The following is a 27,470-nucleotide window of genomic DNA, read 5'->3' as shown; positions in this document are numbered from 1 at the left end:
TACAGAGGTATTTTTGTGCAGTTTTTGACAATCCAAGAATAATATTGGTTATATTGAAATCCAAAAAGAGCTTTCGGGGTAACCATACATTTTTCAGCGATGAATTTAAGGAATTTTTTTCAAATTGAAGCTTAATTACTTTGGAAAATGCGCGGGTAACCCTAAGTTTCTTCTAGGGTTTCCAAACGCCCTTGCTGATGTTTTCTTTACCGCCATAAAATTGAGTCATAAACCGCTAGTAGCCAACGTATTGAGAAATCAAAGGCTTTTGGACAATCCTGATATGCGCAGAGACTCGGCACTTATTTCAGTACACTAGGGTGATAATTTGCAACAAATTTGAGCAATACTTTTAGGTTTCTGTTGATAAAGAAACGTCTTGGAATTTTTGATATAACACCAAATTCCCGTGACACTTCCCGTTTAAATAATGCTAAATTTTACTTTCATTCAATCAGTAAGTGCGACAGTGCAACATTTTACAGTAATGGAATAATTGAGATTACAAAAAGTCATGGGGAAATATGGAATACCTTGCAAACTAGTGAGAATGATAGCAAGAATATTCGAGTACCGCTGGTGTGCTGGTAGATCGGGGTAAAACACGGTTGTGTGATAACAGGATTCATATCCCTCTTGGCTAGAGAACAGAAGGCAGGGAAAGAAGGACACGGTGAAATTGTACGACACTACAAGAGCAGCTGGATTTGCAGACAACATCAAATAAGTGTGATAAAAGTTCAGCGACTTGCGTAAGAAGACCGTGAGATTGACGGATGAGGTAGCCAGAATGAGATTAAATCTGAAAACCGAAAAATGCAAGACACTGAGAATTGAGCACGCTAGAGACAAGGAAAGAAGTGTGGTGTAGGGTAAACAGATTGAAGATGTCAAGAAATTTCTGTATTTCGGAGCCAAGTAGCGTGGGTTAGTAGTGAGGTAACGAACAGATTCCAGAAGGTAACAGGTGCATTTCACAGACGGAAGGTGTGGACAGTCAGAGGCGTAAGGACAAAAGACCCCGGAGCAACAATCCATTAAGGCTCCTGAATGAACTGATAGGTTTATGGTAAAAATTGGCAAACACCAGTCCGCCTGGTCTGCTTAAGTTTTTCCTAAATGCTCTTTGCTTTGTTTTGGTTGAGATCCGTTGTACAAGCTATCTTTGACAAGTTTTTCGAGAGAAGGTCGGTGTGTTGCAATTCATCGCATTGACAATGCCTTCTTTTGCTACTGCTCAAACGTTTTGCACGTTTGTAACAAAGCTATTTTTGAGCAGTTTATGACGATGCGGAGAAGTCGATCTTACTGGAATCCTGAAAGATTAATTTCGGGTAACCATGTAGTTTTTAAGTGATATATCAAACACGAGGAAGAGTGTTTCCTCCGATTCCCAAACACTGAGAAGTAAGTTGGAAAAACGAGGCGCAGCCGAGTTTTTCTTAACCAACTTTGAGGTGTTTGGAAATAGGAGGAAACCCTCTTTTGAGTGTTTGATATAGCTTCTCAAACTATTGATAATTCTTGGAGAAATTCAAAGCAAAAGTTCACAAAATTTTATGATAATTAAGATCACATTTCTAAACCTCCTTCACGGTAGTGATTTGCTTTGTTTTGGCTTAATACAATTTTGGCTTGATGAATTATTAATGAGTTTGAGAAAAATAATTAAGCTGCAATTTGGAAAAAAAATCGCATACATTCTCGTACATTTTAAAGCTTTTTGGGATTATTGTTGCTTATATGTCTCGGGAAAAGTGTGCTTACTCCTAATCTTTTTTTTGGTTTCCAGTAGCCCTTGCTAAGACCTGTTTTCCTGCATATTTATAAACTGCGCAAAAACATCTCTGTTCTAGGAGGTACAGTCCTTGAAGGATTCTTCATTTATTGGGTCGACGGAAATTAATTTGATCAGACAAAACAAACATTTAGAAAACAAACTTGTTTGTGCCATACAATTGGCATAGTGGACTGCTGCGAATCCATTTTATTTTATTTGATGACATTTCATTTTTATTTGTTGTTGCCGACGTAACAACCTTTAACCCTTCTATTTTCAATTGACAGACCTGTGAAATTCTAATGATCATGGCCTCTGGTAAGTCAATGTTCTTTTCTCTATTCATAGTAGTTGGGGGGAGGAAGACATTACCTTCATCTGGTAAATGCACTTTTAGTTGCGATTCCCGTGCGATGATTGTGATGCCCAAACAGTTTTCAGCTGTCCTTTAATCTTAAAATAGTAAGAGGCTAGAAATTATTCAGTTCCCTAATTCTCGAATGAGTTCAGTCAAGTCCTTTAATAAAAAAAAACAATGTTTTAAAGCTGACAAGGTCGGCTTTAACCACGTGACATATATTACAGGGCGTTTTGGCTATTTAGGAGATGTTTACATAACTAACCCAGTCTTATCTCTAACCTGAGGAAACAGATCTCAAGATTGAACTTAATTTCCCAAACTCAACGTTCTTATCAAAAGGCTGTTATAAAACACATTGATTTAACCTAAGTGATCCGTGATTGTAAAAGAATGACAAAACCACGATTTTTTATTAATTTTTAGCAGGATAATTGCTTCTAGGCCAATATTTCCCTAATTTCTACTTGATTAAGAGAAACATGATCCTTTCAAATTTTCATTAACAAACGCGACATATCCCGATTACCCGAGTTGAAGTGCCTGATTGGCCTGATTGGTTATTCTTTCCACTCATTTTGTAGAAGGAAATTATTTGAGATTGGCTGATGGAGAATGGAAAGGAGAAGGAAGGGTGGAGATTTTGTACCGTGGTACCTGGGGAACAGTTTGCGACGACTATTGGGATCTACAAGACGCGCAAGTCGTTTGTCGTGAGCTTGGGTTCTCTGGGGCTCTGGAAGCTCCAAAAGGGGCCCGGTTTGGTAAGGGAAGTGACCTCATATGGCTGGATGACGTGCAATGTAACGGCACTGAAAATTCCCTAAAAAATTGTCGCCATGGAGGATGGGACTCACACAATTGTGTACATGACGAAGATGCATCAGTTGTCTGTTCACAGATGAAAGGTATGTTAATGAAGATGTTATCCATTATTTTTTTCTTTGTCATCCACAGTTCCAACGTTTATGTAAACGTCCGTTATCGTACTGTGTTTAAAGCCCGATTAAAATAACGTAAAGTACAATAAGGATCGAGTTCCAATCTGTAATTAATTAAAATATAAAGTTAACCGTCTTTTATTTATACACATATTTTATTTATTCATACACGCTAAAATCTTCAGTACTACATTATAATAAGAAAGTATTAAGCAGACTATATAATGTGTTGAATTGGGTGGCTTCTTTTATTTCCTTCCTTGTGCAAATCTGATTTTCCATCAATTGGAAGGTATACAGAGGGAAGAAAGGTCTCGTTATGGATTATCCTGCTCAAGTTAGAGAAAACAAAATTGACAAAATATCATTTGTACTATATATGTAGTAAACAATTAATTAGTTCATGCGCACGCAAGAAAGAACTCGAAATTAAGTGATCATACAAAGAGCTTGGTCCCAGAGTGTTAAAATGAGAACACGAATGCGCATGTATTCGACCAAAAAACTAAAATTTGAAGCGGTGGTGCTGGGAAATCAAATAAGAACTACAAACAGATAACATAGAGGAAAAAAAGTCATAAGGCTCACAGGACTGACCTAACATTTACAAATTAAAAGCAATCCTTATTGTATTAACTGCATAGCAATCGCAGCAGTTTGTTGAGATTCCGTCCCCTTATACTTTGAAATTATATCATCTGGATACGTACAACCGGCGATCATCTGTTAGTGTACTTCCTTACGGTAAAATGGTTGTAATTTTGTTTTTATAGAGATGAAAGTCCTGGGCCACTGGCTTTTGGATGGCCGAGACCAAAACATAAGGTTTGTCATGCTGTTTGTGTCTTTATAAAGGAGTTTCGTCATAATTGCTGTGAAAAGTGTTTTTCCAATGTTTAGGTTATTTGTTTCTTTATTGCAATGTTATTGGATCGCCTAGGACAGCTCTTAGTTCTTGGTGCCATGCTCCTAATGCCACATCGTTATCAATGCGTCCATGAGCCCAATTGGCTTTCACAATTAACTATTGATTGGCTTTTCTTAGCGAACGGTTCAACAACTCATCATCATCATCATCATCATCATCATCATCATCATCATTATCTTATCCCGGCTCTCGGCAACATCCCAAAGACTTCTTCCTGCTATACACTACCGTAGTTTCATTGATCAGAAGCCTTGCAGAGAATCATGCCAAGCCAACCACATGTTGGCATTGAGGGTGGTCACAGCCACATTTGAGAGTTAATGTTTAACCCCAGCCCGATATAAAAGTTCATTTGTTAACTCGTCCTTGAGAAAAACAGATCCAGATGCGGTAGCTATGCATTATCAACATCGGGCAACCAGATTGAAGCAATTACTACAAATCGAAAGAACCACCATATCGTAGGTATAGAATAAAACTGCTTTTTTCCCCTTAATTAAACAGCCCACAAAACAACATTAACATAACTAATGCAACAAAGTATAATTCAAACAAACATCTACAACACCTTAAACAACAAAACAACATTAACATAACTAATGCAACAAAATATAATTCAAACAAACATCCACAACACCTTAAACAACTCTTCATTTCGAAACTAAAATGTTAGCCAGAAAATGCAGTCTTCTTTTTGCTCTCTTCTTACGTTAAGCAACACAAAATTTGGACGTAGCAAGCGAAGGTAGGTCTACTTCTTTGATCGCTTGAACAAGTTGTTTCAATTATTAACCAGTGCACAAACAAAACCCTACATTTTTTATGAATAATTTGCGTACCGTTGATAAATTAATGCATACTGATGAGCTTGAAGTGTCAAGGGCGACTTAACTGACAATTTATCATCATCACCCTCAATCATCATCATCATCATCATCATCATATCCGTGCTTAAGCGGTGCACAGGGCATAAGCGAGTCTTTTCTACTTCTCCTTTTAGCGCACATTTCCTTCCCAACCATACTTCGCAAAAAATGTTCTGGGTCTTTACTCTTCTTTGCGGGATTCGTACTCAGTTGCATCCACAAAATGCGAGCTATACATCTCCATCTTGTCTTCTTTACTTTCTTGCCGTCCTGTGCAACCCCGGCCCTTTCGTATAATTCGTCACTTGAGACAAGGTCTGGCCATTCATCAGTATACTGTATAATTAAGATCATATAACGAGAACCAACTTTTCGGCCCTCTTTGTTTCTTTTACATGTTAGCTCCACAGTTATACCAGGAAAACCTTTGTTAATGAGACTGCATTTTACGGTTAATGAACATAAAGTACTGTCGTATTTTTAAAAGCTATAGTCGAGTGATCATTGCACTTTTTTTTCAGTTTCAGTGGCTCGCCATCCTACACGGAAGGACGGTGTCCAGGCAGCAAAGCACCTGTTTTCAATCGATCAAATTTCTTTGCCACTGCTCCTGTAATCAATCTTCATGACAACAGCTTTACGATTTCCTGTTGGGTAAGAAAAACTGAATGGAGCCCAGAGAAGATTGGGACAATCTATGGAGACTGGAATTATCCACGGCAGTTTCTACTCAGTGCTGCAAATCAAAGTATTGTTTTCCAGCGCCAAAACAACGAAAGCGGAGAAAGGTGGTCTTTGCAGAGTACCACCGTTTCACTGAGTGCCTGGACACACGTGGCAGTCACATGGCATCATGTTACAAAAACTGTGCTTATCTACGCTAATGGTAAAGTAGTAGGTAATAAAAACTATTCTGCTGGCGAAACATTCAACGGACCTACAGGGAAGCCATACATCATTGGCAATGACGTTCATGGTCACAACCATCAGTTCAACGGATCAGTGATGGATCTTTATGTCTTTGAAAGGGCACTGCCCCTGCAAGAAATCAATTTGCTAAGAGGTGTGATTTTTATTTTTAGAAAATCTGTGGGGTAGACAATTTTTAGATAGCAGAGCTTGTATAAAGCCCGCAAAACAACAAAAACATAATACTGCAAAACGAAACCAGTAGACAACTCTTAATTCAGTTTTTGAACAAGTCCGCTAAAGTTTTAATAGTTCTTACTATATAAAATTTTAATGTGGGTTTAGGATAACCGTAATTTGTAATATATAGGTATAAATTGAAAGCCAGTTAAACAATTTAACAGAGACTTCTGCCTGGTTTCTAAAAGACGACATCCTTCATCCTTTATCAACATTAAATAGCTTATGAAAGTTAGCTTATGTTTGGCAAGTTTTTAAAATATTTTTTATATCCTTTTTTTTTTTTTTTTTGCTATCTACAATGTAATGTGACACAGGCGTTTTATTCAATCACAGAACCTAAATGAATTACATGGGTCAATAAGGAAAACAAGCTCTGCGAGCAAAACATATGTTGGCAACTAAACTAGAAACAGAAGACAAAGAGTCAACTCTGGATAAGTGATAGGCTAAGACAACATAATTTTACAATACAGGAACCTTCTGTGGTCACAAAGACATAAAAAGACATAAATGACCGCTAAAGAAATCCCAAAATATATTTGAAAACTTAAGCTTAAATTAAACAGATAACTACTATAACATACCAAGTTAGCTCGCTCTGACGGCCAACATCTTAAGGCATTAAAAGATATACAAATTGTGTCAACTAGTGGAAATTACAATGGCAATGACAGCCAAAGGAAACGATAAAAAATATGGAAGCACATGGTCACGATTTGAGTGGAGTAGAAAACTCTATGAAAATTCCCTTTAACTGCCAAAAATGAAAGTAAGCTACGATAGGAACGACAAGTGAGCTAACCGATTGTAAAAGTGTGGCAAAACGATGGGCGAACTTACCACTAGAAAAAAACGAAAGAATGACACGGTAAAATATTTATGATGAATGACGCTAATAAAAACACGTTTATCTTCCTTTTTTAATCCGTACATAATAGGCCGAGTTGAACGAACCATAGGGTACCCACACACATGAGCGCGGGTTGCGCCCTACCAAAACAAGAAATCCTATTGAGAGATGCACTTTCGTAACCTAGAAAAACGAGAATTTGAAGCTGAAGCATAATAGTTTGATCTACGAAAACTTATATGTCTAAGAACGAAAAGTTATTTTAAAGATAGTCAGTCACAAAGGACGTTCGGGGCTAAAGAGTGTTTATTCTAGATTTTTGATGGTCCTGAAAACTTGACACTCAATGGAAACAGACTTTATACTTTATTCAATGGCAGTTACAACTTTAAAAAAAATATTTCTTTTAGGTATCCCTATGATCTTAAACCAGGCCAATAAAGTTGCAGGAGGAGCTGCTGAAATCAGATGGATATCTCCCTTGGAAGGGGCATGTCTTGTTGTGCGGTACAATATCTACTACAGAGAAGTATTTTCAAAAGCCAACAAAGGTGAATGGGACTTGATTACCGTCAAAAGCAATGTAACCAGCTACACCCTTCACCTTCCCTGCTGGAAGGAGTATGAAATTACAGTTACCTCACTGAATGCATATGGAGAGAGCAATATTAATGATAGTGAAGTGTGGAAATTCAGAACTCAAGGAGGTAATGAATGCTTTTAAAATGATCACTAACGAAAATTGTAAGGTAAAATAAAGTAAGACGAGGTACAGTAAATTACAGTGTACTATTTTGGGGCGTTGTGTGTAGAAAAGTGCTGTGCTGTCAGTGTCATCACGTGTAGTGTTCACGTAGTACAGTCCAGTGTAGTTTAATCCGTGTATGATAGGCCGAGTTGAACCATAAGGTACCCACACGCGTGAGCGCGGGTTGCACTCTACAAAAACAAGAAATCATATTAGCTAGATGCACTTTTGTAAGTTAGAAGAGCGAAAGTTTGTAGCTGAAGCCTTATATTTTTATCTACGAAACTGATCAATCTAAAAACAAAAAGTTATTTTAAAGATGGCCAGTCACAAAGGACGTTCGGTGGCTAAAGAGTGTTTATTCTAGATTTTTGATGGTCCTGAAAACTTGACACTCAATGGAAACAGTTGTGTGCTTTATTGAATGGCAGTAACAAGTACCAAAAAATGTATTTTTTAGGTATCCCAATGATCTTAAACCGGGCCAATAAAGTTGCAGGTGGAGCTGCTGTAATCAGATGGATATCTCCCTTGGAAGGGGCATGTCTTGTTGTGCGGTACAATATCTACTACAGAGAAGTATTTTCAAAAGCCAACAAAGGTGAATGGAACTTGATTACCGTCAAAAGCAATGTAACCAGCTACACCCTTCACCTTCACTGCTGGAAGGAGTATGAAATTACAGTTACCTCACTGAATGCATATGGAGAGGGCGATATTAATGATAGTAAAGTGTGGAAATTCAGAACCCAAGGAGGTAATGAATGCTTTTAAAATGATCACTAACGAAAATTGTGAGGTAAAATAAAGTAAGACGAGGTACAGTAAATTACAGTGTACTATTTTGGGGCGTTGTGTGTAGAAAAGTGCTGTGCTGTCAGTGTCATCACGTGTAGTGTTCACGTAGTACAGTCCAGTACAGTTTAGTGCGGCCCAGTTGCGTAGTGCAAGGGAATTAATTTTCAGTAGTACACTGTGTTGTAGTGCACGGCAGTGTAATGCAGTGGTGAGCTCTTTAAAAGGCAGTGCAGTGGAGTGAAGTGTTGATCAGTTAGCGTAGTGTACACGGTCAACCACAGATTATGCGGTGCTGCACTGTGCTGTGCTATCGTGCAGTGCAGTGCAGTGATTTTTGTTGTATGGGGCAGAGTATTGTAGTGTAGCTAACTGTAGTGTAGTGTGATGCAGCGTAGTGATGTGTTGCAGTGTAGATAGTGTAGTGTAGTGCAGTCGATGTAGAGTGGTGAAGTGCAGTGAAGTGAAGAGTAGTGCAGTGCAGTGTAGAGTACTGTAGAGAGGTACGCTTTCATGAGCAATGAACATCGCTGCATTTTTCTTAAGAGAAATGCATCGGAAATCTGGACTGTTTGATTTGTCAAATGTTGTTTCATTAAGAAGAAGAAACCTAAACTGAACACGCTATCGGATTCCATCCGGGCGAAATTATTTGTTTAGACAAATGTAAATGCTTAACCAACTCACGCCTCTCACCTCATACATTAGACTGCTTTAACGTTATTTTTGTCACTTGAAAATGATGTTATGGCGACATGGAAACGTTTTGCAAACTCTTATCGCTAATTTTTATTCTTAAATTATTATTATTATTATTATTATTATTATTATTATTATTATTATTATTATTATTATTTGTTTTTGTTATCGTTGTTTTGTTGTTGTTGGTTTTTTTTTCTCGGGCAAGTGGCGGCAAGCGCGAGCGACGCGCGACGGGCCACTCGCTCCGCGCTCCTCCGTGCCTGTCTCCATTCACCTGAAATACGCAAGAAAATAACACCTGTTCTGCATCTTTTAAACGGTTCACCCTCTATTCAATAAGCGGTCACTTATCAAATTCCCACAATGCGCTTCCATGTTTACTGTAAATTTGACGTCTGTTGAGCGGTCACTTCTATAAGCAGACGCGGTCACCGTCTTGACTTCCCAGTTGGATAAAATTTGATTGTATTTCAACCCCTTAGCGGTCACCTGGTTGGATAACTCAAAGGCAGGCCAAGCTCGCGTCATTAGAGAGCGTGTAATAATTAATTACTAGTGGGACGATGAACCTTTGAGTGCAAGCGGTATTGGACTACAGGCAGCCGTATGGGGAATAAAATATTGTCGATTCCGAAGCTCAAATAATGCTAAATTCTAACTTTCATTCAATAAAATGAATAAAACTGACTCACCTCTAGTGTATTCTTCTGCGTTTGGGGGTTCTTTCACTGTTTTGGACATTCTTCGAAATCACTGTCTGTGTCGTTCCATTTACTCCGACTTATCTGGTCTTATGAATGACATGACACGGACAGCGAAGTCAAAGCATGCCCGAAACGGTAAAACAACCCCCAAACGCACGAGAATACACCAGAGGTGAGTCAGTTTTATTCATTTTATTGAATGAAAGTTAGAATTTAGCATTATTTAAGCTTCGGAATCGACAATATTTTATTCCCCATACAAAGTCTTATAACGCGTTTAAATTCTCAAAGGTCATCGTCCCACTAGTAATTAATTATTTCACGCTCTCTAGTGACACGAGCTTGGGCTTCCTGTCGATAACTGCAACGTTTTGACACGACGAGAAACGACGCATGTCCACTTTCTTCAATAATTTAGTGGTTTGAGTTCCGTAGGAGTTTACAGCTTAGTTAGCAAATGAATCTAAGTCCATTCCTATGCCCGTTTCATTGCACCCACTCGTAAAAATTGTTCAGCGAAAGAAAAATGATTTTTTGTTGATTGCAGAGGACAACTGCTGCGTTGGGGTAGATTGGAAAATCACCGTTAGTCAGCCAGGATGGATAAATTGCTCACAAGGGAGATACTTGACTGGACTATGGAGAAAATCTAACGGGAGAAACGGCGGCATTGATCATGCTTCAAAAGGAAGATGCTGCACACCTCCACAAGAGTACGAAAATGACGCAGTTGTTTGCCAGACAGTGGACTGGACAACTGCACTAGGCAGGTCAGTGACATATAGTTGATTATTTTATCACCTGGAAGTGATTTTTTTTCCATCAGCTCGACCTGCTACAAAGAGCACGATTTGTTTAGATTTTATAGACTAGTGTGGACATAATAAGTAGCTTGTGATTGATGTTCCAGTGCCCTGCCTAACCCTGAAATCTGCGTGCCATGAATCTGTTATGTCGGATACCGATTGGATCCCCAATAATAATAGAGTCTCAGGCCTTTTTTATTTTAGGGTTTCTACGAATTTAAATTAAAATTGGAAAATATTCCAGCTTGCTATCATCTTGCATGACGATTTTGTTTTATTATTTTCTGCATCTAGAAATAAGAACTGGGGTACCTGTCCTGAAGGATATTTTTTGCAAAGTCTTTACCATTCAAATGGCATTGGGCTGCACAGCATCGAGAAAGCAACGTGCTGCAGGCCTAAAATGTTGAAAAACGTTACCTCGGATTGCTATGACCAAGATGTGGTAGAGTCAATTGCCAAAATTGCCTGGAGCAAATGTAAAGACTGGACCTATTTAGTAGGCGTGTACAAGGAAGACTGTGACAAGTTGCACTGTATTCGATTTTTGAAATGCTGCAGGATGCCTCCTCCAGGTATTTCGGCTTTAAACCATGTAGATCAATTATTGCAAAATTGTAGACAGGAATGGGTGACCCAACAGTAAAAAAATCGAAGTTTTCATTAGAACCTGCTATGTGTAGCAATATAAAGTGATGGATTAGAGAATTAACTCTGTAGTGTATGTTAAAGTGTTAAGTGAACCCATGAAAATCCCGCTGAGCGTTAGCCCTAGTAAGGAAAATGGGAGAGCGCACGAAGCAAGAAAAACCGTTGACCTCGGCGGGAATCGAACCCACGACCTCCGTATTTGATCACTCGTTGCTTTACGGACTAAACTACGAGGCCAGACGGGATCAATTCGTGGGTAATATTGGTGGTAATTGCAGCAAAATGTGACCGAATTTGAAGGATACAAATGAATGTTGTGACGACAATGACACTTCAGAGTTAAGGAGGCTCGCAGCAGTTTTTCTGGACTTACGATGAAAGTTTTGAAATTACAATCTCGAATAGAAGATAAACTTCGATCTCTTTCATACTACATCATCATTTCAACATATGATCAAAGTTAATTTCCTCATCGGTTTCCAAGCAACGACTATCACCATAGCAACGGTAGGGCATAGCCTCTCATTTTAAACATTGTTGATTATCTCGAAATCTAGTTGGACACTTTATAAATAAACTTTAGGGATTTAAACTACTCAATCTAGACAACTTGTAGGCGAAATTAGAAAAAAAATCTGTGAAAGCGTTTTCAAGTAAATAATGAATTAATTTTTACGGGGTTATATTGTTTATTGCCGCATTTTTTTACCAATATCTCTGGCAAAATAAAACTTGACACTTTGTCTTTTCTGTTAAAGGGTCTTTCCTCATACCAAAACATTCTAAATGTATATTGAGCTTCATGGATGTCTCCGATTTTAAGATATTTATGTTTAAAAACAATGAAAATAAAGCGCAGATGAATGAAAAAGTTCCTACTTTGCACCAATTATGATATCTTTAAAATGCCCCCACAGATTTTACTGTTAAATTACAAACGGCTAAAGTAAGAATTCTCTTCGACTGATATCCACGCAAGTGTTGAGCTTCGGAACCGAAGTTGGTGTCAGATAAGAAGGCTGAATCTTGGTCAAGTTTCAGTCGTTATTCACTTTCTCCGAACAAGAATTTTATTTTGTTTGTCCCGGTCTATTTCACTGCTTTTACGTTCTTTGAATATTTATCATAACGTGAAGTCGTGCAAAAGATAAAATTTACAATGGAAGACTTGAGAAGGAGGAGCATATATTTATGTAAATTTTACCTTTTGCACGACTTAACGTAATCATAAATATTCACAGCACGTGAATAGCAGTGTAATAGACCGGGACAAACAAAATAAAACTCTCTTTCGGGGAGAGAGCGAATAATGACTGAAACTTGACCAAGATTCAGCCTTCCTATCTAACACTGGTTTCGGTTCTTGAGCCTAAAACTTGCGTGAATATCGAAAAGAATTCCTACTCGAACCGTTTGTAATTTAACAGAAAAACCTGTCGGGCTATTTTAAAGATATCTCGATTTATGCATAGTAGGAACTTTTTCATTCATCTGCGCTTCATTTTAACTGTTTTCAAACATAAATATCTTAAAATCGGAGACACCCATGAAGCTCAATATACATTTAGAATATTTTGCCTTGAGGAATGATCTTTTAACAGTAAAGACAAAAGTGTCAAGTTTTATTTTGCCAGAGATATTGGTAAAAAAATGCGGGAATAAACAAAATCACCCCATAAAGATTGATTCATCATTTACTTGAAAACGCTCTTACAGATTTTGTTTCTAATTTCGCCTACAAGTTGTCTAGATTGAGTAGTTTAAATCCCTAAAGTTTCGTCATAAAGTGTCCGACTAGATTTCGAGATAGTCGACAATGTTTAAATGAGAGGCAATGCGCTTCCGTTGCTATGGTAATAGCTGTTGCTTGGAAACCGATGAGAAAATTAACTTTGATCATCATGTTGAAATGATGATGTAGTATGAAGGAGATCGAAGTATATCTTGTATGCGAGATTGTAATTTCAAAACTTCCACCCTAAGTCCAAAAAAACTACTGCGAGCCTCCTTAATTCTTTGATCCATCATTAATTTGTGTCCATTAATTAGTGCTAGCGGCACAACATTCATTTGTAACCTTCACATTCACATTTGCCGCATTTACCGCCATTGCCAGTCCGTTGTCATGTCATCGCCATTATTGTACGTCGTACTAAACTGACATAAACGACCACACTCCAAATCTCTAGATAGTTTAGCAGGAGCAAAGAAGAAGCAAAAACTTTCCTATAAAGACTTTTTGTGACTACGTTACATAACAAGTAAATATGCCGACAAACGTTATTGTTGTTTATATTTTTTTGTTCCATTTTTTTAGAGATGGTGGTCCTCGGCCACTGGCTGCTAAATGGCCGTGATCGGGAGATAAGGTTAGGGTACACTGAATTGATTTTAACATTGTTCCCATGTTTGTCTGAGAGCGTGATCCCTCCTGAATGAAAAAAATACGTTAATTATTCATTTGGGTTCTCAAACGAGCCATGAAAGACCCCCTTTGTTTCTGGAATCATTTTCGTAAATTGTTTCATAACCTTGAAGGGCCATTTTCATTAGCGGCAAGGCGAGTACCATTACAGGCTGAGATATGAATCAAAGAGTTGCATTTTCTTGGAGGTGGCGCTCTCGCGTAATTTCCATAGATTGAACTAAAACAAACAAAACTATTATCTGGGAAGAGATCCATCTAATTTGGAGCTTTTGAATTTTAATTAGGAACTTGACCTTGCATGACCGTATATGAGCATCACTGGGCTTTCAATGTGGAGTCAGTTAGTTTTCACTTCATTCAATAAGTGATCAAGGAACACTCTTCCCTTTGAAAATTGAACCTAAAGCTTATGGCCATTTTGAACTTGCCTTTACCGATAATCAATAGTTTATTTCATGCGAGATTAAAAATACATTCTCAAAATTCTAGCCATTCGTTAAAAACCAATCTATTAAGCTTCTGCTAGAAAAAGTTAACCCAGTTACTGCGAAGCCGATTGAATTTGTTATCCAAGATGTCAAATTAAAGGGACATTTCCGTGTCACTATCTTCGATATCTGAGATTAAAATAATATAATTTTAGCGACGTGGATGACATACTCTACCAATTTTTTCATTAAGTCTTGACCACGCTGTCGTGACGCAGATCCTGTGCGACTCGCGGTAGTAATTTAAAGAGGAAGTTAGACATTGCACTGCCTTAGGGCTTTCCCGTACTAGAATGACAACATTTGTTCGTCACTAGGAAAACTAATTCCAAAATTTCCCTCCACCAAATTTTCATCTTGTCCGCCAGTAAAATATTCTCAAAAACTCACAAGTCAGTCAAAATGAATTAAATAAGTTATTTTCTGACCAAAAAACAATTTGAGCATATTGCGGTGAGGTTTTATTCTTGCTGTAATTCGTACTTCTGATTGATTCCTTTTGTATAACAATTTCTTTCTATGATAGATGCATTTGTTTCTTTAAGTCAGTGACACAGGCATACTCGGAACAAAGAAAATCTGAGTTCTCCTAACATCAATCTAGTTTAATGGCCTCAACTCCCACGAGTCTGCTGTAGTTCAGTGGGAGAACAACGAACTACAAGGTTCGACTCCCGGCGTTGGAAAAAATCGGGTTTCCGTTATCCGAGTATGACTATGTCATTGACTGAAAAACAGAAACTATATCTATGATTTATTCACCAGGCTAAGAACGTTACATCACATTTTTTCACATAATACTTGTTATTTCCGGTGAAACTCTTTTTCAAAGTAGTGTACTGCAGAGTGACACAAAAGAATTACGTGAAGCCCCAAAGATAATTTGTACGCAAATTGGCACTTACACAATAACTCGAGAGAAATGTGTTGAAATTCATTTCCACATTGCTTTAGTCCCGCTATCACCATGAAAATGGTGACATTTTGGCGCTTTATGCGCTTATCTTTTTTTCACTAGCGAAAACCTTTCGCGTTCAAAATATATTTATTGACGTTTCTGTTGTATTTGTCAAGTTTGTTAAAAAGGACCCAAGGTAAAAGGATGGCGCCTTTTGAACATTGTTAAGCAGTTGGCAAAATTTCATAGACATTAAAAATATTGTCCACCAAATTTGCAAAACAAATACAAATTTGCCTGGTGATGATGGGTCCTAACACACGAGGCCGCCATCTGTTCACAAAGTAAACCCTCACATCAGGGGCTTAGCCAGGGGAGGGTTCCAGGGATGTACAAGCCCGCGTGCAAATCACGCGTTCAGGGCGGGAAATTAAACCTCCCAGGAGACTTTTGTACGAACCTAATTAGATGCAAAATAGACGACAATCAGTTTTTAAAAAGTAAAGAAATATTCGTTGAGCAAAACGTTGTGTTGTTCCATTCGTTGTAAAATGGGCCCGTACATTTGGTAGCAGAGCGAGGTTCATTTTAGTTTTCGGTCGCTGAACGAAGCTAACGAGACGAGTATGGCTTCAGCAGAAGAAACGTTACTAGTTCTGCAGAATTACGGCGAAGCGGAGGAATTAGTAAACAAGCTGACCATCGAGGATTTGAGAGCTTTCTGTTACACCTTCGGATTACCACAGGATGGGACGAAAGCAAGTCTTAAAGGGCGACTTTTGGAGCATTACAAAGGACAGTTTAAAGCGTTATCTGGAACTCCTGTGCCAACGCCACGAAAGAAAAGTCGGGTTATAAGTCCACAGTCAACCAACGAGGAACCGCTGTTTCCTTCTGCAGCAGTCGACGTTGAACAAAGGATCATTAGGTTGGAAATTGCCGTTTCGCGAATGAGAGAGTACATGGACGAGTCGCTTTCGCAGTTCCGTATTTCTTTAACGGAGTCCATTAAAGAGTCTATTGAGCGAATCATGCGGTCTCACGACAAGCCTTCCGATGAAGACACAAGAATTGAAACACATTCGGACCAATTTGTTCCTGATTCAAAATTTGTTTTGGAGAAGCGAAAATTGCAATTTCTGGAGAAAAACGCTAAAGGAGTGTGCAGCGAATTGGAAAAATTGCTTCATGCAGAGAGTGCTCCCTCGAGAGTGGAGGGTCAATTTAAGAGGTTGAGTCAATATGAAACTGACTGTTTACGTTCTGTAGAGGAAATTTTGGCGAACGTCGAAGAAGATTCCTTGATAGAAGAAACTTTGAAAGAGTGGGACGAATTTCATTCAGGAATATTAAGGATCTCCAGAAGAGCCGAGGAGTTTATCACCAAAAAGACTGAAAAGGGAGTGAAACAATCTTCAAGTGAATACTCGGAGAATATCACAGGTGTTAAGCTACCGTTATTACAATTGCCCAAGTTTTCTGGAAACGTATTAGAATGGTCTGCGTTTTACGATGCATTTGTTGTATCTGTTGACTCGCATCACAGGCTTAGCAACGTGCAGAGGTTTTCCCATCTGAGATCATGTTTGTATGGCCGAGCTTACAAGTGCATTGAAGGCTACTCAGTCACCAATGATAACTACCCAAAGGCATTGCAAGATTTACGAGGGCGTTTTGGACGCAAACGGTTATTAGTGAACGAGCTTGTCAAGTCCATTTTGAATCTGGATGTCCCCGAAAAGGCTGGCGGGAGGTCTTTAAGACATTTGTTCGATACATTGAGAAACAGAATGAGAAGTTTGGAGTCACTTGGCCTCAAGCCTGATGATAACCCCAGCCTATCCATGGTGTTTCTTCCTATCTTTAACACGAAGTCGCCGCGCGTGCTTAAAGAGAAATGGGAGTTTGAGCTTACGAAATATGACAATGATGATGAAGACAAAGAAGTCAACATAAAGAAATTTTTTTTCGCATTTCTGGAGGGTCACGTGCTTAGCAAAGAGTCTCATGAGGATACAAAGAGCAGTTCACCTAAGCTAAAGCCGAGAAAACGATTTGGTAGAGAAAAAAGATCTAAGTTCCCGGATGATGAAGAGTACATTTCCGCGCAAGCCCTTAGTTGGCTCCTCTGACTGCAAGAAAGTGAAGTGTGGATTTTGTGGAAAGAATCATGAGACGGTCAAGTGTGCAACAGCATTGAATAAGACACCAGAAGAAAGATGGGAAATGCTGATGAAACGCAAAGGTGCCCCAACATGCTTTAATCGTTTGCAGGCAGGAAGCATCTCTCACAATTCTAGAACCTGCAAGGTACCACGATGTCCTGTTGACGAATGTGGGAGGAGACACCACCAGCTCCTACACACCTCAGGCAAGCTAAACGCCAGTGAAGAGGATGTCCAAATCCTATCAGGTTTTGTTTCCACAAAGAAGCAGAATTTGCTGCCAACCGCCTGTGCAAGATTGATCTATGGAGACAAGGAATGTTCTGTTCGTCTCCTACTGGATAGTGGATCACAAGAGACATTTTTTAGAAAAACCATTGCTGAAGATTTAAGGATGAAGTTACGAGGATCTCCCGCAACTATGAACATAAAGGTACTCGGGGGACAAGAACAACGAAAGAGAATGAATCGTGTGAGGTTTGCATTAGCACCTCTTGATTCAAGTGTTGATAAAGCAGTTTCCATTGATGCCTGGACGTTAAGCAGCGTTTGTGCCCCCTTAACAGCTGTAGATGTTGATGTCAAGAAGTGTGCACATCTTAAAAACCTGAAGCTCGCGGACACCTTCCCAAGGGAAGCCGCTCCTGTTGATTTGTTAGTTGGGGCCGACCAATACTACAAGTTACAAGGGGTTCTGGAACCCCCCTTCTCGCGTCAAGGAATCCCCCTCTCCTATTTTAAAGAGTGATTTTATGAGATATGTCCAGAAATGCAGGCAATGGCGAAAATGGCAAATTTGACGATATTTCGCCAAAGGTTGAAATTCAGTTGAACGAGCTCAACAGAAGGGTACCAACAGAGCGGCGAATTCGACGAATTCGACGAATTTGGCGAAACTGGCAAATTCGACGATATTTCGTCAAAGGTTGAAATTCAGTTGAACGAGCTCAACAGAAGGGTACCAACAGAGCGGCGAATTCGACCAATTTGACGAATTTGGCGAAACTGGCAAATTTGACGATATTTCGCCAAAGGTTGAAATTCAGTTGAACGAGCTCAAGAGAAGGGGACCAACAGAGCGGCGAATTCGACCAATTTGACGAATTTGGCGAAACTGGCAAATTTGACGATATTTCGCCAAAGGTTGAAATTCAGTTGAACGAGCTCAAGAGAAGGGTACCAACGGAGCGGCGAATTTGACGAATTTGGCGAAAATGGCAAATTTGACGATATTTCGCCAAAGGTTGAAATTCAGTTGAACGAGCCAAAGAAAGGGTACCAACAGAGCGGCGAATTTGACGAATTCGACGAATTTGGCGAATATGGCGATTGTGACGATATTTCGCCAAAGTTGAAATTGAGTTGAATGAGCAAAGAGAAGGGTACCAACAGAGCGGCGAATTTGACGAATATGGCGGTTGTGACAATATTTCGCCAAAGTTGAAATTCAGTTGAACGAGCTCAAGAGAAGGGTACCAACAGAGCGGCGAATTCTACAAATTCGGCGAAAATGGCAAATTTGACGATATTTCGCCAAAGGTTGAAATTCAGTTGAACGAGCTCAAGAGAAGGGTACCAACAGAGCGTTGAATTTGGTGAATTCGACAAATATGGCGATTGTGACGATATTTCGCCAATGTTGAAATTCAGTTGAACGCTCTCAAGAGAAGGGTACCAACAGAGCGGCGAATTCCCTCCCTCATGCTTTATACAAACCAGTCTCTTGTGTGGTTTGACTTACTTAGATTTATTAATATAATCTCATGTCAATCACAACAGTAACAACTTGCTATTTAAATCCAGCCTCTTATAATCATTTTTTTACTAAAGCTACGATGCAAATGATTTTTAGAAATTGTGAACTCTCAATTTTGCATGAGCAGAGAGAAAGAACAATATCCATAAATGAAATCACTTTTGGGTTAAGTAACCATCCAAAAAATGTTCTCTCATTATATTTTATCTGATTTGTTGTTATATTTTGATGCATGGTTAAATGTGGTTTTACTATAAGTACCTCTTTATTATCAATAGAAGTATTTGAATGTAAACAAAAGTAAAAACCTTGTTGCAATGCAGACTTAACATCAGATGCAACTTGCCTTATTCCATTTTTAGTTTTTTGACCTAGAAATAAAATGTTGTTCCTATATAATTGTTTCTTACTATGGCTTTGGGGAATATTTGTAATTTGTTAAATATACCAATCAGGGAATATTGATCTCTTTTCAGTACGGGCAAAATTAAATGGGCATGTACTTGTATTGGAATGAATGTAGCATGTTACTAGCACCTAGCTGAATAATAGGGCTATAATATTGGCATACTTGTATCGAGATGTAAGCAGCATATTGCCACATACCAAAGAACAGGGTATAAACAATAACTGCACTTTCCTAAATTAGCTCATTGGCATTGGAAGTAGGTGTTTGGAAAATTTCAGGTCAGAATTATTTGAAACGAATAAAGCCAAACATAAAAATTACCAGAAATGTAATGTGTTAAATTTTTGAAGAAGAACTAACACTTTGGAACAATACTGCTGAAGAGATATTTTATTCGAATAGCTTCGTCTGCTTGGGATTTCATCCACAGACACAAGTGTAGCACTCCTGTAAACACATCCCTATAACAGAATATGTGGGTAAATGGGTTATGCCTTTATCAGTGGAACCTTTAACCCTTTTGACAACTGAGTTTTGCAATAATTCTTTGTTGGTAATGACATACATGCATAAAGAAAGCCTCATACAACTTGAATTCAAGAGTAAAGCATAAATAATTTGAAAGTAAACATGTCAGGGTTTCTAAAAATTTATTAACTTTTAGTCAGTGATTAACAAGCTATTTAATAAATTCAAAATGGCGACTGAAATGTGAAAAATTGACTTTTTTACATATACTCGTCAACCAATTTTAAGCCCTATATAATAGAAATATATATAGATGGAAAATAGATAAAATACTTAGAAACAGTGAAGTACAAAATCCTACAATATTATCTCCTGTCTTCCTATATTTGACCCTAAAGTCAAGATATTTAAAGATATCTAGTAGAGGTTTAAACAAAGATCCCGTCTCAAAGTCAAACGTTGGCCTATGTTCAAGGCATCTAAATTCAGGGTACTGAACCCCCAACCTTTCATTAATCGCACTCCATTGGACAAGGGATTGTGCCAGGCAGCTGTTTGTTGTTGTTGTTGTTGACGTCTTCCACCTAATACTGGAAGTGATGGAGCGGTGCCGGTGGAGGTATGTGGCGTGAATCTTCAACTGAATAATCGGACTAATTTGACCACGAATTGCCGCTGCTATATGGTGCTTCAAAGACTATTCGCTGAATCTTGTCATATCATCAATAGAAGGCGTCATTTTTAGAGGCCTCGCAAACATAGATAGCAAAAAGTCGAATATTGAGGAAAGTACAACGAAAAACATAAGACACGAAGTGTCTTTAGGCACCAAATGGGACCCTTATGAGTCTTTTTTGGGTCTAGCGAATGTGCGTGGGAATATTCAATGTACCCTACATGACAAAATTTCAAAAACTGTCAGTTTCGAAAATGGCATGGAGAAGAAAAGCTATGGATTCGCAAAATGTTCCTGAGAGATTTTGGGGAAGGTTTTAGGAGCGAAAAGCTATCCCGGGAGATGTCTAATGGTGAAGAGGAACTGAGATCGGCTGCTTGAATTGAAAGCGAAGAATTGAGGTTAATTGTGAAGGAAACAGTCGCTTAAGCTGCTTGAGGTAGAAATACATGCATGCTTTTGCTGTCCAAAACCCTGGCGAGTTGCAGTGAAATTATATTTAGTTTGCTAACTTGAAATTCGTTACTTAGTCGTGAGGCGCAATTTGCCAATTTTGTGTAAAAAAAATTGTGATTAATCATGCCCTGGGTACCTACCACAATGTTTATACTTATTACTTATTGATTTGGCGCTGTCACTGGAAATCTAGTAGTAACTGGGGACTTGAACTTCCATGTTGATGATGTCAATGACCGGGATGCTGCTAAATTCCTTGACCTATTGGATTCAGCTCGTCTTGTGCAAAGAGTAGGTGGTGCCACACATAAACATGGACATACACTAGACTTGGTTATCACACGCGAGGGTGATCAACTAATTAGTGATATCCCTGAAATCATTAGATGTGATAATGTCATCTCTGATCATAGTGCAATTGTTTGCACAGCAACCATGGCGCGTCCAAAAGCTACCAAGAAGACCATCATGCACCGGGACCTGCGTCGTTTGGATACCTCTTTATTGTGTGATGACATCAAAGACTCCATTCTTTGTAGCTCAAAACTGGGCTTTTGTTCTGATGTTAACACGCTTGTAGAGAAGTACAATAACGTTCTTGGTCAACTGATTGATAAACATGCCCCTGTCAGGTCACGCACGGTTACCCTGCGTCGGCACATGCCATGGTTCAGTGAAAATCTGAGATTTCTTAAAAGACAGAGACGGCAAGCTGAAAGAAGATATGTAGCTTCTGGTCTTGAAGTGCACAGGCAGATGTATGTTGACCAATGTCGTTTATATACTGATGCATTGAATACGGCCAAGCAAAACTACTACAGAGATATGATTACTGACTCTGACCAAACTCAATTGTTTCGTGTTATCGATGGTCTGTTCAAAGTCAAGTTTACTCCACCTTTGCCTTCTCACGATTGCCCGCAATTATTAGCTGAAGAATTTGCTGATTTCTTCACCAGAAAGATTCAGGTTTTGAAAGATCAAATGAGTACTTCGAATCTTGCATCAATGGAACTGTCAGTTGGGTTGCCGCCCTCTGTGTGCAAGGGTACTTTCTCTGAGTTCTCGGATGTACCAGAACGCTATATCCGTGAGGTTATCCAGAAGTCCAAATCAAGGTACTGCATATTGGACCCTGTACCCACTAAGGTTCTCAAGAACTCCATTGATACTCTAGCTCCAGTACTAACATCTATTGTTAACTTGTCTTTGAAATCGGGAGTCTTTCCGACGAGTCTAAAGAAGGCTGTAATACTCCCCTCTATCAAGAAACAGTCGTCTAACCGTGAGGAATTTCCCAGCTATCGTCCTATTACTAATGTACGTACCCTTTCTATCAAAAACTCTTGAAAAAGTTGCTGCCACTCAAACACTGGACCACCTCGTCTCGAATAACCTCCTAGCTAAATTTACAGACAATTTTACAGTACAGAAACTGCTCTGATTCGAGTTCTAAATGACATCATGGTTACCATTGACATGCGAGGCGAAGTTGTTTTGGTTCTGTTGGATTTGTCCTCAGCCTTCGATACCATCAACCACTCTGGCCTTTTGGAGCGACTGCAGTCTCGTTACGGTATTAATGGGACCGCCTTAAAGTGGTTCGAGTCATATCTAACAAACAGGAAACAACAAGTACTTGTGAAGAATTGTTTGTCATCTGATCGGAGTTTAGTATATGGTGTACCCCAAGGATCAGTCCTTGGTCCTCTGCTGTTTTCCTTGTTCTTTGCACCTTTGGAAGATGTCATAGCAAGTCATGGGTTAGACTCAATGATGTATGCTGATGACACGCAACTATGTATCACTATTGACTCATCTATGGATCGTCCAGCACTCCTGACCAAGCTTGAACTATGTGTAAAGGACATCTTAGTTTGGTGTAACGCGAACGGTCTTGCGTGCAATCCAGACAAAACTGAAGTCCTTCATCTGTCTTCTCGGTTTGCAACTCCCAATCCTATACCTGGACTTAACATCAATGGTTTTACCATCCAGCCTACCCCTGATGCCCGTGACCTAGGATTTATCATTGACTCGCACCTGCAGATGACTAAGCATGTCAATAACATATGTAAGAACGCTTTTTTGTCCATTCGAAATATTGGCCGACTTCGAAAGTACCTTGACCAGTCTACCACGAAAAACTTGTCCATGCTTTTATTACATCTAAATTGGACTCGTGTAACAGCTTACTTGCTGGTCTTCCTGATTCCGAATTGTCCAAATTACAGTCTGTTCAGAACACTGCTGCTAGATTAGTTAATAGGTCTAAGAAATGTGAACATATAACTCCGGTTCTTCAAAGACTGCACTGGCTTCCAGTCAAGGCCAGAATTGATTTCAAAATCCTAGTTCTTACATACAAAGCGCTTAATAATCTGGCTCCAGATTACATATCTGAACTCTTTTGCCCATATCTACCATCACGCCCATTAAGATCTGCTGACCAAAGGCTCTTAGCTACTCCTCGCTATAACACCAAGACATATGGAGCGAGAGCCTTCTCTGTCTATGCTGCCAATGCTTGGAACTCCTTGCCGCTTCAAATAAGGAAGTCCGAGACATTGAACTCTTTTAAATCTTCAGTTAAGACATATTTACTTCGTAAATTTTATCAATTAGAGTAGGTTTTTTAATGTGACTATGAAGTTTCTTTTATATATATATATGTATTTTTCTCACATTTGTAATTGGCATTTTTATAGAGTTGTAAAGCATTGAGACTTAGTGTAATGCTTAATTATATATTATTATATATTATTATATTATTCACGATTAAAGAACGAGGTATACATGCATTATTTTTTTGGGTTGAGTTTGGTACACCTGAAGATAACTATTGTCCCCCAATGTTACTTGTTAACTCACCTTAAATAACGAAGTATACTTGTATTATTTTTTTCTCGCTGTTTGGTGAATGTGAAGTTTTTTATCCCAATGTCTGGAATTTGTCATATTTTTTACAACTGAAATATTACTCCATCATCATCATTGGCTTTCATATGTTTGGCTAACTTGCATACATTTGTCAATTTGACAAACTTTGGGCAGCTTTTTTCACATTTTCCAGAATCATCTAATCCACCAATATGGCAGGCTTCCATGTGTTAAGCTTAATACTCGGGTTGAGGGCCACTTATTTCCAGAAATGTAGGGTCTTTGGCCATTTGCCGTTGTTATCCTTGTTTTGAGCTTATTCACCTAAATTGTGGTCTTTGGCGAAATATCGTCAAATTCGCCATATTTGCGAAATTCGCCGTATTTGTCAAATTCGCCACTTTGTTGGTACCCTTCTCTTGAGCTCATTCGCTTGAATTTTGGTCCTTGGTGAAATATCGTCATATTCGCCGTATTCGTCAAATTCGCCACTTTGTTGGTACCCTTTGTATGCATTTGGCACTTTGACAAAATTTTGCCAAATTTGTCACATTCGCCAAAATCGTCAAATCCACCAACATGGCAGGCTTCGATGTGTTTAGCTTATTTGCATTTATTTAGGAATTTGGCGAAATCTTGCCAAATTCACCACCGTTATGACAGTGGCAAGATTTCGTCAAAATTGCCAAAATCGTCAAATCCAGCAACATGGCAGGCTTCCATGTGTTTAGCTTATTTGCATTTATTTGGGAATTTGGCGAAATCTTGCCAAATTCGCCACCGTTATGACTGTGGCAAGATTTCATCAAATTTGCCATTTCCGCCATTGCCTGCATTTGTGGACATAAGTAGATTTTATCCCAGCAAGAGTGTAATGGACTCTCGATTCCTGACGTTCTTCGTTTTGTTCTATGCTTACAATAAGTACAGTGAACGTTATTGTGGTATCTATTTGCGTGTCACTTGCATTTTCGGAGACAAGAGCAGAGCTGGGATTCCTGTGTAACAAGATGCACGTGTGTGCACAGCAGAAATGCCCGCGAAATAAGAACGATCCATTGGTGTTGTTCGAGCTGGTGGTTTTCGTAACAATGTCCCGATTGCAAAAGATCGATGCATTCTTTTCACCAAAAAGGTAGGCACAGCGAAACATTTAGTGACAATGCGTAAGGAATTCGAATCAAGACATTTTTCCGGCCGTAACATCGATTATATTGATAAAATTCCAATCCCAGAACCGAAGAGACAGAACGACGACAAAGCAGCAAAAGAGGAAACGTCGAACCAGCAGAGGAAACAGGACCTCCATCCAAGAAGTCAAAGGAGCAAAAGTAAAATAGCATTCTAAATTTTAAAGGAAAAATTTAGAGTTAAGATCTAGCCCTGGCTGTTGGCATTTGCTTGGTAACAGTACGACTGTTTGACTCTTTGGTTGTTATAATTGTCAACACATTGCATCTGGGAAAGAAATACTCTACACTCTTTAAGAAACACAGGAATATCTGATTTCTATTGCTTATAAATCATGATTTCTGTGTTTTATCCTTTAGCAAATCTAATAAATAGTTCACTAGTATTTATTGAGAGTTGTATTTCAAAGATTGATTTCCGACACTCGCAGCATGCGATCGAAAGTTCTTTCCTAACATCCACACCTTGATCCTCATTTTGTGCACGTTGCCGATAACGTCAGCTGAATGTGAGCGCTCATTCAGTACACTAAGAAGGTTAAAAACATACCTGAGGTCGACCATGTCAAGCGAGTGAGAGTCTGGGCTTGCGTTGACGAACATCAATTACCACCGAGACATGAATATCGAGGAAGTGATGAACACGTTCGCTCAACGGCAACCAAGGCGTCTCCTGTTTACGTAGCGTAAATGCCAAAGTCTTGTACGTATGTAATGTAAGGATTTTAGACCAACCGTTTTCGTTGGAACCAATTTGGAACCCCCTCTCCTAGAAATCCTGGCTACGCCCCTGACATGTCTCTCACCGGTTATGTGTCCCACAGGTGGCTTCGATCAGAGACCTCCCTCTTACTTTAGATCGTTGTTGTGTCGATCGTTTGAGCCACGTTTTGTAACCGGGCATGCTCGTTAACTGAACAACTGTATCCTAGCTCCTTAAACAATAGTTTTAATGGCTGGCTGTTCACTTTTTTCAGCTTCAGGAGATCGCCATCTTTCATCGAAGGAAGGTGCCCAGGCAGCAAAGCTGCAATTTTCAACCAATCAAATTCCTTCGCCACTGCTCCTATAATTTATCTGAAAGATAGGAGTTTTACGATTTCCTGTTGGATAAAACTAACAAAATGGAGTCCCGATAAATTGGGAGCAATTTATAGCGACTGGCATGATCCATGGCAGTTTTTCCTCAGCATAAAAACTGAAGCCCGTAAGGTTGCATTCCAGCGCCACAGTAAAAATCCCGACGACGAGTGGTTCGGCTCCTTGACTAGTAATGTTTCCTTCAACACTTGGATGCACGTCGCAGTCACGTGTAACCACGTGAAAGGGACTTTATTTCTTTACGTTGATGGTAAGAGAGTAAAACGTAGAACGTATTTCCCCGAGAAAGCACCTTTTTATGGACCCTCGGGGAGGCCGTACATGATTGGTAATGACGGCCACTGGAACGATCACCAGTTCTACGGATCAGTGATGGATCTTTACGTCTTTGGCACGGCGTTGTCGCTGGATGAAATCAATAAATTAAGAGGTGAGCAGATCAGTATACAGCTTCATATATACCAATAATAAGAAAACTAAATGGATCTAACTTATCTACATGTATGAAATGGGTACAATACAGCGACCAGCTTCCGTATTACAAGTGCCTCCGTCAACCTAACACCAGTTCTTTAAGATTCCCAGGATATCGTGGAGGATTAAAATAAAATAATGTTGCTCAGTTGGGAACGTAAAGATGGCGTCTCATTCAAACACCTTACTGGGTAACAAGGATTCTTCTCACATACTTTTGTGTAGCACTCTAATGAAGACCAATCATCGCCTAAAAGAGACACGGGAGGGGGAGGGGGGGGGGGGGCGCTTTCAATGTATTAGACCTGGTTGGCTAAACCGGCCAGTTTGTAAGTGTATGGAATACACCATTATGAAAAGCTGATTCTATGAAGTCTTAAGAATGGCATAGTCTGGAAATGGTAAGCGCGATTTTGTTGGAAATTCATAGGACCGGCCTAGGACTAGTTTTTCAAACTGGCGCAGTCATTGTACAAACTGACCGGTGGGGCCGGCTAGATATGACAAATGGAAACCGTCTTAACAGAGGGCAAGAACATTTAAACACAGAGGAACCGTAACAGAGCTCAGGCAATTACAATATCTACTGTTTCATTTGCTGTGTCACCTGCAAGAGGAAGTGATTTCCATCTCTCCCTTGCCAGTTTATGATAACCATGCAATTCAAAGGGGTAGAGAAAAGATACACAAATGTTCTCCGGCTTAAGCCGACGACACACCTGGCGATTTTATACGCCGATCGAGGCGAGTTTGATCGCCAGCTAAAATCGCAAGCGATTTTCGCCACCGATTGATGCGGA

General features: G+C 39.3%; 1 protein-coding gene across 1 annotated transcript in view; it reads left to right on the top strand.

The window, feature by feature from the left end:
• Positions 1 to 27,470, top strand: part of LOC146480054 (uncharacterized) — a 46,027-nt gene that overhangs the window by 3,744 nt on the left and 14,813 nt on the right. Inside the window, exons 3-11 of the mRNA XM_085110114.1 lie at positions 2,068 to 2,098; positions 2,723 to 3,046; positions 3,853 to 3,904; positions 5,395 to 5,936; positions 8,084 to 8,380; positions 10,372 to 10,594; positions 10,925 to 11,205; positions 13,599 to 13,650; positions 26,073 to 26,626. Coding sequence (XP_084966240.1) covers positions 2,068 to 2,098; positions 2,723 to 3,046; positions 3,853 to 3,904; positions 5,395 to 5,936; positions 8,084 to 8,380; positions 10,372 to 10,594; positions 10,925 to 11,205; positions 13,599 to 13,650; positions 26,073 to 26,626 — 2,356 coding nt within the window. The remainder of the gene's footprint in view (positions 1 to 2,067; positions 2,099 to 2,722; positions 3,047 to 3,852; positions 3,905 to 5,394; positions 5,937 to 8,083; positions 8,381 to 10,371; positions 10,595 to 10,924; positions 11,206 to 13,598; positions 13,651 to 26,072; positions 26,627 to 27,470) is intronic.

The sequence above is a fragment of the Pavona decussata genome, unplaced genomic scaffold (assembly GCF_977016875.1).
Source record: "Pavona decussata unplaced genomic scaffold, jaPavDecu1.1 SCAFFOLD_56, whole genome shotgun sequence".
NCBI classification, from domain to species: domain Eukaryota; kingdom Metazoa; phylum Cnidaria; class Anthozoa; order Scleractinia; family Agariciidae; genus Pavona; species Pavona decussata.
Note: the sequence above shows the minus strand (reverse complement) of the source record. Positions and strands in the feature narration are given on the sequence as shown.